Here is an 18,597-nt window from a genome sequence, read left to right on the forward strand (position 1 = left end):
ACACACACACACACACAAAACACAAACAAACTGATAGCATATTTTACTACCATATTGCTCAGGGGCCGTATTCACAAAGAATTTTAAGGCTAAAAGTAGCTTAACTCCTAAAAATAATGGGCGTGTCACTCCTAACTTTAGGACTCCTAATTTTTTTCACTAAAAGTAATTCACGAAGCATTTTAGACCTAAAAGTAGCACCTAAGTCTGGGACCGCTTAAAAGAAGTTGAGAGTACTCCTAACTCACTAAGACCTATTCACAAACTGCTTTTTGTGGCATTTCACGTTGTGATGTTTTGAAATCCTATGCAGCTACAGGAGCTTCCAATCGCGAGGTAACAATTTTGCATTGTAGGCATAACTAACTGATGCAATAACGGCACCAACAACAACCAAAACTAGGCTACTTATTGTCAACATGTAAATTAAATGTAACACTTCATTGTGGATCAAATTAAAATGTTCTCCTCTTTGCAAACGTAGGCATAGGCTATGGTGACAGATTAATTTAATAATGTTATAAAGGTACTGTATCAATCCGTATGTTTCATTAGGCTACTAGGCTATTTGTTTTGCCTTACTGTTGATTCATTTAGGCTAGGCCTTTTTATTCAGTTATTCATCATCTTCCGTCCTTGTGTAGCGCACGCATTCTCAGACCTGTCACCTGTCACTCATCATCAGGATTCTGATTCACAACACTTTCAACACACACACACACACACACACATACACACTTAAATAGCTGCGGGCTAAGACTGTGGCTTTTAACAGAACATGAACATGGAAGAGACCGATTATTTTTATAAGCAACTACTACTGGTATTATCTTAGTAGCAATGCAGTTCTCCCGACATGAATTATCTTAGTTGAGAGTCATTTATCAGTGCAGATTGTGCTTCTGTTGGTATTTGTAAAGCCTGTTGAGCCCCTGATGTTCGGCTTGCCTTTGGCCCTTTTTGGCAACCATGTTCACATATTAGAGCATTTACACTGCCTGCATGAATCGTGCGTCTCCGGCTTGAGCTTTTCATGAAAATCAGTGGAAAATCACACAAGTCACACAACCTAACACATTTGGTATGCAGCAGGTCTACGGTTTTTGAATGCAGTAGTTAGATTGTTTGTGTTGCTACCAAAGCTCCTTACTGCTGCTTCAGTGATAGCCCATCAGCTCAGTAGGTCCCCAGTGCTCTACCCCACCCTCCTGACTCATCACTGACTTACTTATTGTTTCCATGCATCACTCTGTCAGGTTCCTGTCTCTGCTACTGGCTACTGCCATTTACTTACACACCAAACTAGCTGTCCTCTTGGCTCAATTTCATTTAGACCATTCTCAGTTTCTGATGTCCCTGTGTCTCTTAATGTTGTAACAACATTATTGCAATGTTAAAACAAATGTGTTAATCCAAATGTGACTAAAAACTGAAAATGGTATTTTACGGTGAAGTCCCACAGTTTCTTTTCTGTAGGAGGCAAGAACATGAAATATGGTGTGATAAGTATCAGATTTATGCTGAAGGATTCGACTTCTCCTGAATAAGGTAACAGTGTCATGCATTTGATGCAGCTCCTTGTAGTTTCTGTTACCAAAAGAGAAGACCCCGTAGGGTCATAACGTTGCTTTTTTCTTTTAATTAAACTCTGGGTGCAACTCCGGTGTGTGGACATTCTTTTTTGTTTTTCCCTTATAGTATGCTTTGTCCTGCACCTGGCCTAAATATAGACGAGATGTGCACGCAACCACTCTACCAGACAGCATCTTATTTTTAGTCTTTAATCACATGGGGTAACAACATTTTGCAGTATTCCTAAAAAGACTAGTGAAAATACAGATTCTTGTGGACACATGATCAAATGTGTTCATTTCCATCATTTGTACTAAACGTAACTGGCACTGTGACCATTTTGTTTCTGGTAAATCTGCTCATCAACAGAAATCTCAGACTGGTTCCTCTTTCTGCTTTGACATTGAGAAATAAGTTCACTCTTCCCGAGTCATCACCACGTCCTACAGTGTACAGACTGTAGCTGGTAGAGGTAATCCATATATCAGGATTTGTATGGTTTCTTCCTATATGTGGCTCTGAGGGACCCTCTTTGTAGCCTGACCCAAAATCAACAGCAGTCTAGACACCTTTCCAGTGGGAGTGTGCATATCAACATGACCTTTTCTCTCTCGTTGCGAATGGTAGCGGGGTGGCCGTCTCTCCTAAAGCCCTCTTATTGTGTACAAGATTCTCTCATTCCCTGGTCAGACTTTCTACTCTACAAATCTGACAGTTTAGTTTCCTGAGCGCTCCCGAGGGTGTCAAGTGGCTTGGCTGCCACGGCAATGGCAGGGGCTTCCAGCCCCATCCCCCATGGCTCCTCGGTCGATGCTGAGATCTTTTGCTCAGAGTGGCCCACCTCTCACCCTGACCGGTCAAATCCACCCCTCTCAGCTCGTCAGTGTGGCTTAGAGAGCCTATTACGGCTGCACGCACAGGTGCGGTCAGTAAGCCATTATGTGTCAACTGTATGACTGATCCTCGCCTTGTCTCCCTGACGGAGGCCATGGATTTGAGTTGGCTTGAGTTGGTCAGCTTGCCTTGGCCCCTCACAGCAGGTTTAATCAAGGACCAGTGCATTCATTTAATTTTGGAGTCCTCAGGAGTTGATTCATAATTTGATCACGTTGGCTGAATGGCGGATGAACTTTAACCCTGGATGTCGTATAAGCATTGTGGGCTACGCCTTCAGATCGGATCAGGATTAAAACAAAGATTGAGGACATGATGACTTTGTATACTCGGGCACAGATCAAGGTTCATATCTCTATTGTGAGTGTGACCAATGACCATTGCGGTCTTTTGGTTTATGAGCACTCAAGGTTGGCAGGACTGGCTCATTTTTTGTACACAGTAACTGTTACTAACTGTCCTCCCCATAGACTGCAAACATTGTGATGTTCCTTGCCATCGGATATTAAGACTTCTTGAGGGCTGGAGACTTATTGATCCATTTCTAACCAGAGGCCAAAGCATAGACGTACATTGGATCGTCTGCATATAGTATGCATTTATAGCCTGTATACAGTCATGTCATATAACATCAACTCCTGCCCAGGGACTACAAATGTAATTTAGCCTCTGTTCTGTAATCTGGCACAGTTAAACACAGTGCACCGTCCCTGTAAAATAAACATATATTTAGCTCTGGAAACAATTAAGAGACCACTGCCCATTTTTCTGATGTCGTCCTATGGTTGCTGAGTGATGTTCGAATGAGTTGATTGTCATATTCAAAATTAAGAGACCACTGCAAATTTGAATATGACCGTCCTTTTATTCGAATGTCACTCAGCAACCGTAGGACGACATCAAAAAAATGTGCAGTGGTCACTTATTTTTTCCAGAGCTGTATATATACATATATAATGTATATAAGCAGGGTTTTCAACCAGTGTTCTGTGAAGATTTTTCCATTAATTCCTTACCATGCATTTAAAAATACATCTCCACTGTGGGAATTATACCCCATGAAAGTGGTCCACAGATTGTTTCTAAGTCAGGATGGTGGTCTTTGGATCACAACAATCAGTTGAAAACACCTCGACTAAACTTTTCTTCTCCTCCAGGGACCAGGACCTGTCGGAGGCTCTGGACTCCCCAACCTGTGACCTGGAGTCAGATGGGGGCCTCATCCCGGCCCAAGACCTGCCCCCTGCAGAGAGAGCCAAGCTATGGAAGGTGAGGAGGAGAGAACTGGAGGAAAAAAGATGAAGCCTGGGGTGTGTGTGTGTGTCCGTGTGTGTGTCCGGCTGTGAAGGGGATGTGGTGTGTTCGATGCAGGCAGGCTAAGAAGACCATGTGAAATATGAAATGATGAAAAGTTATGAAAGTGTGATCTGAGTGCAGTATGAGATGAAGCAGGCAGAATAGTTATTTATAACATCTGTGTGTGTGTGTGTGTGTGTGTGTGTGTGTGTGTGTGTGTGTGTGTGTGTCTGTGTGTGTGAGAGAGGGTGAGATAGACAGAGCTCTGTCTGTGAACTTGAGCTGGCAGAGGAAGAGGATCTGTGTGGAAGTTGCTGCCTTGCAGCCATCGATCCCTGCGGGTCCCTGAGGAATGGATGGAGCTTTAGTATTGATCGCTGGCTCATTAGAGTAGACCAGCCTGGTCCGGCTGAATCAGAGTAAACTGTGTGGAGTGACACGGATAGGCCAGATCGGCTCACATCCGCTACACACAGGCAGGGTTAAATCCCCAACCTCCACCAAACTGCTCGGAGTTTGTATCTCACCCCTGTAGCCTAAATGTGTCTAATGTCTTTTCTCACTGTTCTGCTCCCTGTCCCCCTCTTTGTGTTTTTTCCCTCTTTCTGGATCTCGGTCTCCCTTTCTTGTCTCACTCACTCTACCTCTTTCTGTCTCTATCTCTTTGTCTGCCTTTACCTTTCTTTACGTCTCTTACTTTCTCTCTCTCTCTCTCTCTCTCTGTCTGTCTCTGTCTGTCTGTCTGTCTGTCTGTCTGTCTGGTGTGAGGGAGTCGGGTTCTTCTCCGAAAGGCAGTTGGCGGTCTATGTACAAGTATCCCATTCAAAAAAGAATAGGTGATCTCTAGTGGAGGGTTGTACACGGTGCAATAGCTACGAACAGACAAAGAGCACACGCCGTTTATACAAGAACGATTGCGAAGGAAGACGACAAAATATTTTCATAAGTGCCTTTCGTTTACACGCCGACAAGCGCCATCGGGCTTGAAGGCATAAAATCTGAAGACTCCTTCCAGAGTGTAGAGTTTTGAAGGCGACCGGGTTGCGTCTCCGTCTAAACGGCTAAACCAAAGATCCTTGATTACCTCTCTGGCTAAACTGTCAAATTAGAATGTCTGCGTGGCGTGCGGGGTTCTATCACACCACCACCCAGCGGTCTGGAATGCATATCCAATTGAATATCACATACTCTTGCGTCTTCATATAAACAAAGATTTCCCCTGAGAATGCTTTCGTCTGAACGTGAATAAAAAAAATGAAGACGAGATGCCACTTCTGCATCTTCTCTTTTCATCGTCACCGTATAAACGTAGCCTGAGAGCCAGGGGTAGGGGAAGGGTGCGTTTTCTGTGGAATGAAAGAATGAAACTTTGCCACATTTGTTTGTAGAATGCTCTAGGCTGAGGGGGTTGTTTGATTTAGTGAAGGAGTGGTGTGGGAGATTGGGGGAGTTTTTTTTCGTGAGGTTTGTTTATTTTTGGTCCCAAATACTCTGTGGCTAGGAAGGCTCATGTGGTTCTTCTGAATTTTCTTTTCGGACAGGCTAAGATGGCTGTGTGGCTGTCCCGGAGGAACAGGGTGGTGGGGACAGGCTTAATAGAGCCGGTGCCTTTGTTAAAACTATCCTTGGCCACAAGGCTGAGGATTGAGTACAAGTAGCTAATTGGTGACCTTGAGACTTTTAATGGAACATGGGGGGTTGAGGGTTGTATTTGTGCACTGGATGAAGGAGGGGAATTATGTTCAAGTTTTGAGCCGTATGATGGGTGATTGACAGCTAGGTTGGTCTGTCTGTCTGGTTGTTTGTTTTCTTTTGCTTTTTCTTTTCCTTTTTTTTTGTGGTAATTTGTTTTTGAACATTTTGTGGACGTGAGTTTGGGGAGGGTGGGGTGGGTGGAGGGAGGTTTTATTATGGGTTGTTTTTAATGTTACCTGGTTTCCTTTTTTTGACTGTCAATAAAGGAACCTTTAAAAGTCTCTCTGTCTCTCTGTCTCTCTCTCTCTCTCCCTGTGTGTGTGTCTCTCTCTCTCTCTCTCTCTCTCTCTCTCTCTCTCTCTCTGTTGGCTCTCTCTCTCTCTCCATCTCTCTCTCTCTCTCTCTCTCTCTCTCTCTCTCTCTCTCCCGGCTCTGTCTCCTTCCCCTCCTGTTGGCAGATTGCCCTGAACGTGGCCGGAAAGGGAGACAGCCTGTCCTCATGGGATGGGGCCCTGGACCTGCCAGAACAGACGCTCATTCACAACCGCAGTCAGCAGCTCATCGGTGACTAGAACCTTCCACCTCTTTCCTCTTTATGTGTTGTTGTCACCCCCCGCCATTGTTTTAATGAACACATAAACAGCCAATCGGACGCTTTACACTTTGGGTCATGGGCCACTAGCAGAACACATCTGTATGCTTTATAAATAGCTGCAAGGCTCAGTAGTCTTTTTAATTGCCACATTTGAACCTGAGCTGGTCTGCAGATCTTCTAGCATCTCAGCACTATTGGATCTTATTTCAGCAGTTTAACAGTCCAGGGGATTGGTGTGCAAACATATCAAGTGCAGATGACTATGCACTCTGCAATCCCCCACCTCACCCCCCCGACCTACCAACACACCCTGGCTGCCATGCTGTTGACCATCCTAGAGAGAGTAGCAGAGGAGTGGGGAGTGGTGTGGGGGTTGTCCAGTAAGCACATTCCTCTCATCTGAGGAGACATACTGACACACAGATAGACACAGGCAGGGCCTGTAGCCTCTCCACCACAGCCTGCTGCACACTGTCTGGATGAGCAAGCTGCTCCTGGGACTCGGGCCAGGGAGAGCAGCTCCTGCTCAGGCCACGAGGGCAGGGGATCCCTGGGCCTCGCCCTGCGGGGCAGCGGGCCAGAGCACGGCCACAGTGTGGAAAGAGATTGGATGAGACAGCAGATGCAGTGCACTGCAGGCACAGAGACAGGCGGGCTTCCTCTTGGAATTATAGACGGCTGTTGCTGGCTTCTCTGTTCATATTCGGTATTCCATTAGTAGACAAAGATGGACGTACATCATAAACATGGTATTACTATAAGGGACCTAGCCTATATTTAGTTCTTACTGTTTGAGATAAAGCTATACAGGTTTTGATATGAAAAACACAATGCATGTAATAAATCTGTCTGGGCCCAATACTAATCCCTGCCTGTCCCCCATGGGTGCACAGATCAGCTTAGGCTTCCTGAGGAGGAGAGTAAGGGCCTTGTGTCGGACGTGGAGGCGGTCATCACCTTCTACTGCAAATCTCGCAACGTCACCTTTACGCCAGACCTGAGCTGGCCACACCTGCTCAAACCGCTCCTGGGCCTGCAGCTTCCCCGCAGTGACCTCTACAACTGCTTCTACGCCATCATGAATAAATACATCCCACGGTAGGGCAACCCACACACATATATATGCTATATATGCACATATATATACACATATATATATATATATATATATACACACACAGTTGTGCTCAAAAAAAATAGCAGTGCCTTTAGAAAAAAGAGTAAATGTCAAAATTCTTCAAACAAATTGTACTTTCATGAACACAGATGCATTGGGGACACTGTGCATTCTATTCCAAAGCAAAACAATTGGGCAAAGTCATCAAAACTTAAATAATAATAATGATATTTCATAGAAAGTCAGAAATGCCATGTTCAAAGAAATAGCAGCATTGCCATCTTTCCTTGGAAACTCAAAAATGTACTGTACAAACTAAGAAATTCTTGATAAGTGAACTTGGCTGAGTATCCTAAACTAATATTTTGTTGCAAAACCACGGTTTCTGATAACTGCTTCACATCTGTGGTGCATGGAGTCAACCAACTTCTGGCATCGTTCAACAGGTATTGCAGCTCAGGTTAATTGTACTGTATTCCACAATTCCTCTTTGTTTCTTGGTTTTGCCTCATGCACTGCACTTTTTATGTCAGCCCACAAGTTTTCTATGGGATTAAGGTCCGGGGATTGTGCTGGCCACTCCATCAGTTGAATCCTGTTCATATGGAACCATGCTTGTGCTCGCTTGCTGGTGTGTTTCGGGTCATTATCTTGTTGAAAGGTCCACCTCAAAGGCATTTCCTCTTCAGCATGACCTCTTCCAGTATGTCAGACACCCTGCAAACACCGAATTCAAGCCACAGTACTCAGTGAAGACAATTAAGCATGGTGGTGCAAGCATCATGATATGGGGATGTTTCTCCTACTACGGTGTTGGTCCTATTTACTGCATACCAGGGATCATGGATCAGAAATTTCCTCTTCAGCATATGGCAGCATGACCTCTTCCAGTATCCTGATGTACTCGAACTGATCCATGATCCCTGGTATATATATATACGTGTGTGTATGTGTGTGTATATATATATATATATATATATATATATATATATATATATATATATACACACACACACACTGGCCCTATATGCTTGTGCTGTGATGTAGAGGCCCCCTCAATCATGAATATGTACATCCAGGTCCTCCCCTACTTGATTTCCATTAGTGCTGACTGTCCTTGCGGTCCTGCGTTTTCCACTATCTCAGTGGAATATCAGATTTCCAGTGTTAACTAATGCTCTCTCAGTTGCTGGGCAGGTTTAGGACCTCCTGAGGCAGTCTCTCCTGTGTGCGAAGTGATGCAGGGGAAATCACAGAAAGGTCTAACATGCAGTAGCCTGAAAAGTTGTGGGTTCAATTCTTGGCTTCCACCGTTGTGCCCTTTATCAAGGCACTTAAGCCCGAGTTGCTCCAGGGAGAATGGCCCTTGTAATATAATTGACATATGTAAGAAGCTTTGGATAAAACCGTCTGCTAAATTAATTAATGCAAATGTAAATAGTAGATTGAAGCAAAATGTGTAATGAAGAGAAGATGGAAGCCCCTGTGGGTGAAAAATGTTTCAGAAAATAGACATGTTGGTTATCCGTTCTCATTTTCATTAGCGTAAATATGTCTGAAATGCTTTACTTCCTGCCACAAATTGTGTTCCCACTTTCAGACAGGCCACGTAAGACAAAACATCACTCTTTTATTAACTGACTCTGAGGCTGAATCCCAATCTCTCCCCTTAGCCCTGAACCCTCACACACTTAACTGACATCTGTCGTAAGTGATCAAGTTTGCGAGGGTGTAAAGAGTTCAAAAACGCTATGGGACAGCACCTGCGACCTATCATTAAATTGACGACACAAAAAGCGACAACAACAACCATTGGCAGATGGTTACTGATGCTTTTTCAAGCTTCCAGCCTCCCTTTGGGTATCCCCCTATTTCACGTCACAACGCTATGAAGTGTAGGTAATTCCCTGGAGGAAAGTGTCCACATATGCTGACTTGGGGAAAGACTTCATAAAGGGTGCAGGCGAGCCCTCAATCACTTCACAATTTCGCAGTGGGACAGCCCTAAGTCCTCATGAAGTTCATGGAAACATGCATCAAAATGTGTCTGTGCGTAAGGGGAGAGATTGGGATTGGGCCTAAGATGCTGTTGCTCTTTATGGGAATTACATGGGGCATGATGGGGCAGTGGTCAGGCACGCTTCTTTGCTTGTGGTCAGACGTTGTTTTGGATAAAGGCGCCTGTTAAACACCCGTTACCTCTCAACTTTACCTGTAGGGACTGTGTTCCGAAGGGACGGCCCTTCCACCTGTACAGGCTGCTGCTGCAGTACCACGAGCCTGAGCTCTGCTCCTTCCTGGACACCAAGAAGATCACGCCGGACTCCTACGCCATCAGCTGGGTAAGGCCTCAGCGGCGCTTCCTTCCCAGCCAAGTGTTCTTGCAGGGGTCACATGGGACGATGTTCTATCAGCTGCCTCATCGGTGATGTGACTTCCTTCCTGTTTCTCCGTTAGTTGAGTGCGGTGCGAATAATAGGCTCATTCAACTTCCTGCAGCACAGCACAGATCTGGCTACTAAATTAAACACGATGCATATTTGCGTTGTGCAAAAAAGTCCAGCATGCATTGCATCACATTCCATCAGATCTCTGCAGCGCTGCATGAAGTCAGTTACCAGTAAGCAGACATGCTGATAACTGTCTGACTTGCCTGTTTTGGAGGGTTTTTTTGTAATAAAAACGCTATGCTAAAAAATGCAATACTAAACCTGGCAATTAAATTCCAGTGTATTCAATTTCTCTTTCATTATGAAGATACAGAAGTCATGTTTTTTTTTTTGTGATTAACTTTTTATTGAAAGTTTCACAACAGCAACAAAACTACACTAACACTCAAACACTGACAGTCACCACAGTAAAATCAAAAGTCAAAACCAAAGAGAACAGTTGTACACCCCTTAATACAAGTAACATAAATAACAAAAGAGAAGATGGGGCCCATAAAAATGTAAACAAATAAACATTTTACAAAACAGAAATCATGCACTTTGTGGTTCATTATTGACATCGTAAGTTAATAAATGTCAGTGTAGGATAATCCATTTTTGTGTGTGTGTTTACCTGCTGTGCAGCTGGGTAGCCTCTTCTCCAGTCACTGCATTCCTGACGTCACCCAGGCCATGTGGGACATCTACTTCCAGCAGGCAGACCCCTTCCTCGTCTTCTTCCTCATGCTCATCATCCTCGTTAACGCCAAGTAAGCACCCACAGAAAATGCCCTTCTCATTTCAAAATCATTACCACAGCTCTGCTGGGCAGAGGATATTTATATTCTAATCAAATCACCATCCGTTTTCTCCCAACCCCCCCGCCCACCCCCCCCAAGAGACGGCATCCTCTCCCAAGAAGGGAACAGCAAAGAGGAGATCATTAGTAAGTCCTTTGATCTTTGAGTCTGTTTTTGCATGCTGCTGTAAGTGCGTGCTGCGCGCAGCGGGCCACCGGTTTCCTGCTCTTGACACGGGTCATTTGTATTCACATCAGAAATGCTGGAGGGCTCGCCAGCTCTCCTCGAGGGGGAGGACCTGGAGGATCTGTTCTCGCTGGCGCAGTATTACTACAGCAAGACTCCACTCTCATTCAGAAAGGTAGGTCATGTCTTCAGACCTCATTAGAGAGGCCCTCACACATAGTTTTATTATTTATTGCTGCCGTGTTGAGGAACCTGCTGACGTGTTGAGGACCCTAGGCAGATGGGTCGGGTCCTTGAGTCGTGGATCTGCTCGAGGTTTCTTCCTATATGTATCTCCAATTCTAGAGAGTTTCTCCTTGCCCCTGTTACCCATGGGCCTTCTTTAAATTGAAATTGAACCGAAACCCAAGAACTTTGCTCTCGTATACCTCCTAGTATAATGAGATGTAAAAGGAATCTTGAGTTTGCTGTAGAGTTCTCCTCTAAGTGTGTGTGTGTGTGTGTGTAGGAGAACCAGAACCTGTTTGGCAGCAGCCTGGTGGCACTAAGGGAAGAGGACATGGACTTGAGTCAGGCGCTGTGTCTTCCGGTGTCCGTGCCCGAGATCCTCCAGGCCAACCAGCTGCAGCCGGTGAGTCTCCCGTAAACTGCACTGCACTCCACCCTCCCTATAGTGTTAATACAACCGCAGCTAGGACCGCTGTGGAGCTAACACAACCGCAGCTAGGACCGCTGTGGAGCCAATACAAACTCCACACAAGTGCGTCTGTCTTTCAAACTCAGACATGCGATTACAAACATAGTAGTCCGATGGTCCTTCATACACTTACAGAGTCCCAGAAATATGCTGCTTTCAGTGGCGTAGTGCTAAGTGCTTTTTACAAACACAACAGTGATTCATATGCTCTCTCTAGAAATACATCTCCCCGTAGGACCAGGCTTAAATAGAGAGGCCTAAACATAAAGAGGCCTACAAACATTCTGCAACATACTGCTGCCATCATCAGTGGCATTGTCTTAATGAAGTGTGTGTGTGTGTGTGGCAGGAGGGGGTGCGCTTCTTTGTGGTGGACTGTCGTCCTGCAGAGCAGTATAACGCAGGACATCTCTCCACAGCCTTCCATCTAGACTCAGACTTGGTAAGAGTTAAGATCCCAATCCTACCCTGAAGTGACAGTAGCTCATGAGCACCAGAATCATAGAGACCTGAATTATTTTATTATTATTTTGTTCTCTAAGCCTAAAATAGGTTTTTGACTTTATGTCTTATGTCCAGTGAATCCAGTTATTACCATTAAGCGTGCTTAACCGTAGTTTCATTAAGTCTTAATTGGACTCCATTGTGTGTGTGTGTGTGTGTGTGTGTGTGTGTGTAGATGCTGCAGAACCCGTCTGAGTTTGCCCTGTCGGTGAAGTCCCTGCTGGAGGCCCAGAAGCAGTCCCTGGAGTCGGGCTCCATCGCCAGCGGGGAGCACCTGTGCTTCATGGGCAGCGGGCGCGAGGAGGAGGACATGTACATGAACATGGTGCTCGCCCACTTCCTGCAGGTCAGACCGCTGCTCACGGCATCACCTCACTTCACACCCACTTTATCACACACACTGAGGCGGCTTATCTAGCCAAAGCAGCACAAGGGAAACGGCCTCTGTCACTGGACAGGCTATTTTAAAACTGAAAGTCTTAAAACACATTTTTTTGGGAAGTATGTGCGTTTCATGAACAAAGCTTGATTTATTTTGACCTTTACAAATACAGCATTTTCTCTCAACTTGTTTACCTCAGTTTTTTACAACTACATTTCAATTTTAACTTTCTACCGTTCAATAATGTTTTTTTGTTGTTGTTTGTATCTCACAGAAAAACAAAGAGTATGTCAGCATCGCCAAAGGAGGCTTCATGGGTAAGCAACCTCCTCAGTGGTCAGCTGTCATGTCCACCTTGCCTGTGAGTGAAGCAGGTTGTGTAATGCTGTGCGTGTTCTGTATGTGTGTGTCCATGTGTGTTGGTCTGACAGCTCTGCAGCAGCATCTAGCAGACATCAATGTGGAGGGCCCTGACAACGTCTATGTGCACTGGATAGTCAGCACCTCCGGCTCCCACAACAGCCTCAGCTCCGCTGATGTGAGTAGCTCAGCTGGAAGGCAGGAGTCAGCCACAGATATCTGTGAAGACCCTTCATTTGTACTTTAAACTCTTACTATAAATAAAAGTGCCAAAGCGAAGTGAAGTGTAGTCAGTGAAATGTGTTTGTATGTTATGGAAAGGCCCTGAAATGTTAATGGAAACGTAGCGATGGGAGTGTAGCTCTGCTGATGTGAATGTCAGCTGGATGCCAGGGGGTCAGTGGGCTTTATCAGGGCTGAGGCATGCTCACTACACCTCATCAGAGAAAGGTGCCCACTGACCCATAGAGACGTGGGGAATACCCTTTTACATGCATTGAATATCATACAGGGGAAAAAAGAATGGCATTTGTCTGTGAGGTACTTCATTTTGTAACTAAATTCTAACTATCCATTAACGTATAGTCAGGGAAATTTGTTTACATTTATTATGCAAAAGCCCAGAACATTTTGGAATGTTGATGGCAAATTACAAAAGGAACAAAAATAATACTAGTGTATGGTTCCATTGATAGTTCTGTCTGCTTCATCTCCGTTTCATCTGCACCACTCTGTCCCCACAGGGTGAGGGCCTGAATAGCACAGCTGATGGCAAAGGGGTCAAGTCCCTGGTCAACAAGATGACCTTTGCCCTCAAATCCAAGTCTGTTAATGTGAAGGAGAAGATGATCAGCTTCATTGAGAACACTTCCACGCCTGTGGACAGGTGAGTTCCGCCTCCTCCACATGCTGCTTTAACACTAACCCCGGGTCCATCCTCAGGCTTCTGTGCACTTCCTCCTGTCATTGCCCTCTGTTTGATTTCAAATCAGATTACCCTTTTTTATATATTTCAATCAGATTTAATTTTTGTATTTTACATCAGATTCTGTAACTTTGTCATGTAATGATCTGAAAATGGAGTTTCAAACAAATCAATCCAGCTGTCTTTTTGTGATTTTTTTTTTTTTTTTTTTTTTTTTTTTTATGTTTTAATTCCTTAATTCTGGTTGATCAAACACCCTCCTCCCTCCTCCTGCTCATGGCTTGTGCCCTGTGATCCCACACTAGAATGTCTTTCAGTCTGCCCTGGCCGGAGAAAGGGATTCCTGATCGGTAAGAGTGTTCTCCCTGCTGTTCATTCGTCCATATGTCCACCGCCACTGTCTGTGCTGCTGCTGCTACTGGTCTTGGTTTAGGTGCCATTTCCTGGGTTGGTATTACCTGGGTTGGTATTGCCTGACTAGGCATTGCCTGGGTTGGCACTGCCTAGGTTGGCATTCTCAGTCTATGGCACCACCAACTGTGTAGAGCTTGGAGCCGCAGCAGTGCACTAGCACGACCTCAAGCACACTAACCCAAGCTCCGCACTAACCTAAGACCCAGCACATGCATGCGTATACATCACTAATGTCACAGAATCCTTAGGCTCACTCAACAGGTCCATGATGCACTTGTCTTTGGCTCTCTGTGTTGCCATTAACACAATGCTTAGCACTCTTGTTCTTCAAGGTAGCCGTGTTTCCTTTTTTCCTCTCACAGTTCCTCAATAAGCGTAGAGAATCTCCTCCCTGTGAACCTCTCACTCTCTCTGCGTGTATTACAGAGGTGATGGCCAAGGACTCCACGTATATTCTTCCCTGCTATGAATTGTAACCAACAGTGATGGGGTGTCCTTTGCTGTGTCTGTCCGATCCTGTTTTGCATCTCATTTGCCTGGCCTGCCAGTGCCTAGCCTCTCCACCTCCTCTTCCCCCAGTTAGATAGACTCACTCTTTCACCCACTGAAGATGCTAACTATAGAGGAGAAGCTGCACTGTCACTGTGTGTGTGTGTGTGTGTGTGTGTGTGTGTGTGTGTGTGTGTGTGTGTGTGTGTGTGTGTGTGTGTGTGTGTGTGTGTGTGTGTGTGTGCCCTGCTCATTATGTGATTTTATGTTTCCCACAGACATGTCAGTAGTAGTGACCGAGTAGGAAAGCCGTACCGAGGTGTCAAACCAGTGTTCAGCATCGGAGACGAGGAGGAGTACGACACAGGTGAAGATTAATTTATTTATATATATACACACACACACATTTACATGCTTTTATTTATTTGGAAAAGCCCTGTACACAGAGGCTTACGGCATTGGGAAGCGCTACATTTCAGAAAACGTGATCGCTGCAAATTAAACCAACATCCTTATTCACACTGTAAATGTGTAACTACTTGTCATGTTGGTCTTATCAGCTTTTTTTTTAGTAGTTTTCCAATCTAGTAAATGGTTCCCAGTATGTTCACGTTCCCTCACCATCCTTGATTGTGTCCCCAGATGAGATTGACAGCTCGTCGATGTCGGACGACGACCGCAAGGAGATAGTGAACATCCAGACGTGGATCAATAAGCCAGATGTGAAGCACCATGTGCCCTGTAACGAGGTGAAGGAGACGGGACACATGTTCCCCAGGTGAGACACCTGAACAGGCCTCTGAGGCCCGTGGTGCACTGAGCAGGTGGTTGGCTCACATGGGAGCAAAGAATACCAGCTGATGGTGACGGGTATTTTTTTCTTTATTTATTTTCGTGCTTACATGCACATGAATACCGTGTGGCTCATAACGTTTGCCAGTTATTTAAAAGCCAGATTTTACTAAAATCTCATATGCCAACGTTGCTTCATCTGATTTCCTTGATTTCTGCATCTGATGAAAGTTCAAACATATTAAAACTCTGATATCATGCATGCATGAAACAGAGGTTCACTCCACCCCCCCCCCCTTCTTTCAAAATGAATCATGGCCTTGTGTTTGTCTCTGCACTGTGCGATAGAACTCATAACTCAGTCCTTATGTTTCCCCAGTCACTTGCTGATCACAGCCACGCACATGTACTGCCTAAGGGAGATCGCCTCGCGTAAAGGCTTCGCCTACATCCAGTCCAGGCAAGCCCTGAGCTCTGTGGTCAAGATCACATCCAAGAAGAAACATCCGGAGCTCATCACATTTAAGTTTGGCAACAACAACCCTGCAGGGGTGGACATCGTGGCCGTGGAGAGGTAGGCACAATGCTCCAATTTATGTACAGAGGTATTCCATCTGAATGATCAAACAACAACGTACGGATACAACATGAATCCACTGTCTTCATAAATCTTGTAGGAATCAGTTGATCTACAACTGTAGGAAACTATTAGGGGTGGCCAAACTACACATTTCAGTACAATACAGAGCAACTTTAAGAAAGGCTTAGCAACATCATTTCTTTGTGCATCTTGCATCTCTCATCATCCAAACAATCTGAAAGTTTGTTGACACTGTCCTAACCTTACTATAATGAGTAACACCACCCACCGCTTGCTAAATCGAGAAACACATCGCTTTGTATTTCCATGACAACCTGTCATGACAAAGTATTACAAAGCTACAGCAGTCAGCAGATGTGCCACTGATCAGACATCAAACCATCATGACTTTGGAAACCATACTTAAAATACTTTGTTTGACTGGCACAGTCACTGTGTTATTCTATTTCCCAAAATAACATGGAAATTTCATCACAGCAGTGCAGGTCCTGTGATGGTGACTGAATAACCTATGTCCATGACATCCAGCTTTTCAAACAAAATCTCCATCCCAGACCAGAGAAAAGGAATAAAGTTAGCACATACAAAGTAAATTGAATATAAAAAAAAATGTGTAAAAGGCTCTATACACACACTGAAATAGTTATAGTATGTATACATAATGCATACATAGTGTATACATGTGTGCATGTACTTATAAGTATGCCCATGTCACTATGGACAGTTTGTATTTGAGCTAAAAGGTGAAAATGTGAGCCATCAGTCCTCCTACTCTTGAATGTTGTGATTGCACTGATAGACCCTGTCCTCCTTTGCAGGTATCTGATCCCCAACGCCGGGGACGCCACCAAGGTCATCAAGCAGCAGATCATGAAGGTGTTGGATGCCCTGGAGAGCTCGTAGAGGCAGCACACACACCGCTGGGGCAGCAGCAGCAGAGGAGGATGCAGCAGCACCTCTGCTACAGGCCATGCAGGGGACCTGCAACTGGACAAACCACCTTGGCCAAGAGGCGCTAGTCTATGTCCATGTCTCTTTCTCTCTTTCTCTCTTTCTCTCTCTCTCTTTCTCTCTGTATGACTCTGCCTCCCTTCCAGGACAATGTAAACCCAGCAGTGTTTATTCGTACCCCAGCCCCTCCTCACCTCACCCCTCCTTCTCGGCTGCGGGGTGCTGCCCAGGGATGCTGGGACAGACGGAAATTGTTGGACAGCAGGGCTGTGAGGACAAGGCTCTTCTCCTCTGTGTATGACTATTATTATAACAGAGAGCAAGCTGAACTGACGTAGGCGTTTTTGTTTCATTGGGTTTTTTTTTTTATTATTTCCCTCCTTTTCAGCTTTAACGGGCACCTTTATTGGCGTATGAGTATGTGGGCATAAAAAAAATAAAACGCAGTGGTGACAGTCCTTGAGTACCTGAGTAAGTCAGTAGCCTTAACCAACTCACCACTGGTAGACTGACGCACACCCCCTGACTCTTTTGTTACCAGAGAAACGTCTCCTGACCCTCGAAAGAAGTCAAGTCAAGGACATCCTCAGTGTTTTTTCCCCCCCTTGGACATATTCAACGCTTCTGTAACCATATCAAGACGGCACAGTGTGCTGTATGTCAAAGTATTTGTTAAAAGCTGTAATGTTTTGGACAGGGCTAAAGGAAAGATTTCAGTAGAGCGTATGTGGATGGTGGAATGCTCATGTTTCCTTTTATAGTGTATGGGACGGGCAGTTTTGTAAAGGCTCTGGAGGGCGGTATACATATGATTGCACACCCTCTTTGACTTGGGGTACACTAAAATATTCAATATCATAAACTCTTGTTGTCTTGTTTAAACACTCTCCATTTATTTAGTGTAAACAATCCTCATGTGATACCCCTGCCCTTTATGGTTTGCTCCTGCTGATAGCCTTAAATACAATAGAAAGCGGAATGATTTAAGTATATTGGTAAATAAATATATATAAATATATATTGTATATACTGTAAAACTACCTGGCTATCCTCACGGAAGGAGGCTTAGGTTCTCAGAGAAAAAAAAGTACTGTTGATGGGATTAGACAGTGGTTGATCAGTTATTATGTAAACAAGACTCAACAGGAGGTCATGTTTGATGTCCTATTTATTAAATCTTTTCATAACTGGACTCCTGACAGCATTTCCCAACTTCTTTCACGTCAGTTCCCCTCCCCACTGTCTGTCTGTCAACCATGGAAATAAAAACCTGTATAAAATGTAACTTGAAAGAAATGCAAATTGCCTTTGGAATGAGAATTTTGCCATGTATCATTCTCACAAGAAAAGCACATTCTGTGAAGCTGAAAATGTTGACTTGAAATTTGACCTATGTTTTGATCTTTTATTATTTCCTTTCACTCTGAAACTTATTTGCTGCTCTTATAAATGGTGACCAAAATGTACTTTCAGTTTTTGCAACACAATGCAAAAGGCTGTGAAGAATAGATAAGATTACTGTAGAAAAAATAATTGGGACCTCTCACCTCCTCACAATGAAAGTGTTTCAAAATGTTTCCAGTGGGAGCTCAGCAGTAACTCCATTGTGTAAAAGTACTTCCTGCATTGATTTTCAGTTCAACTTACCCTATGCTGTTATTTTTTGTAACCACTTTTAATAAATTTACAACTCAACTCCCAACTTGTGTCAGTCAATAATGTATTCTGGTATTCTTTTGTGTGTGTGTGTGTGCCCTTGCCTACTAGGTTTACTCCTTGAAGAGCCATGGAGTTGTGGGCCATAAGGCGGCATAATTAGAATAAATGTAAATAGATTTGAAGGATGTAAAGTTAAAGATAGTCGTTATGAATGGTCAGATCAAGCCACTCAGATCTGC

The 18,597-nt window shown here is 44.4% G+C and overlaps 1 protein-coding gene across 2 annotated transcripts in view; it reads left to right on the forward strand.

The window, feature by feature from the left end:
- tbc1d23 (TBC1 domain family, member 23) overlaps nucleotides 1-18,401 on the forward strand; it is a 21,407-nt gene extending 3,006 nt beyond the window's left edge. The window contains exons 2-19 of one of the 2 annotated variants that reach the window (XM_048252757.1): nucleotides 3,624-3,735; nucleotides 5,916-6,021; nucleotides 6,946-7,150; nucleotides 9,388-9,511; nucleotides 10,244-10,368; nucleotides 10,498-10,544; nucleotides 10,656-10,759; nucleotides 11,093-11,215; nucleotides 11,631-11,723; nucleotides 11,961-12,131; nucleotides 12,442-12,484; nucleotides 12,599-12,705; nucleotides 13,271-13,413; nucleotides 13,758-13,802; nucleotides 14,634-14,722; nucleotides 14,998-15,133; nucleotides 15,527-15,721; nucleotides 16,567-18,401. In XM_048252757.1, coding sequence (XP_048108714.1) covers nucleotides 3,624-3,735; nucleotides 5,916-6,021; nucleotides 6,946-7,150; nucleotides 9,388-9,511; nucleotides 10,244-10,368; nucleotides 10,498-10,544; nucleotides 10,656-10,759; nucleotides 11,093-11,215; nucleotides 11,631-11,723; nucleotides 11,961-12,131; nucleotides 12,442-12,484; nucleotides 12,599-12,705; nucleotides 13,271-13,413; nucleotides 13,758-13,802; nucleotides 14,634-14,722; nucleotides 14,998-15,133; nucleotides 15,527-15,721; nucleotides 16,567-16,651 — 2,053 coding nt within the window. In that variant the 3' untranslated portion in view covers nucleotides 16,652-18,401. The remainder of the gene's footprint in view (nucleotides 1-3,623; nucleotides 3,736-5,915; nucleotides 6,022-6,945; nucleotides 7,151-9,387; nucleotides 9,512-10,243; nucleotides 10,369-10,497; nucleotides 10,545-10,655; nucleotides 10,760-11,092; nucleotides 11,216-11,630; nucleotides 11,724-11,960; nucleotides 12,132-12,441; nucleotides 12,485-12,598; nucleotides 12,706-13,270; nucleotides 13,414-13,757; nucleotides 13,803-14,633; nucleotides 14,723-14,997; nucleotides 15,134-15,526; nucleotides 15,722-16,566) is intronic. The other variant, XM_048252758.1, reaches the window with a different exon arrangement.
- The last annotated feature ends 196 nt before the right edge of the window (nucleotides 18,402-18,597 follow it).

The sequence above is a fragment of the Alosa alosa genome, chromosome 9 (genome assembly GCF_017589495.1).
Source record: "Alosa alosa isolate M-15738 ecotype Scorff River chromosome 9, AALO_Geno_1.1, whole genome shotgun sequence".
NCBI classification, from domain to species: Eukaryota; Metazoa; Chordata; class Actinopteri; order Clupeiformes; family Clupeidae; genus Alosa; species Alosa alosa.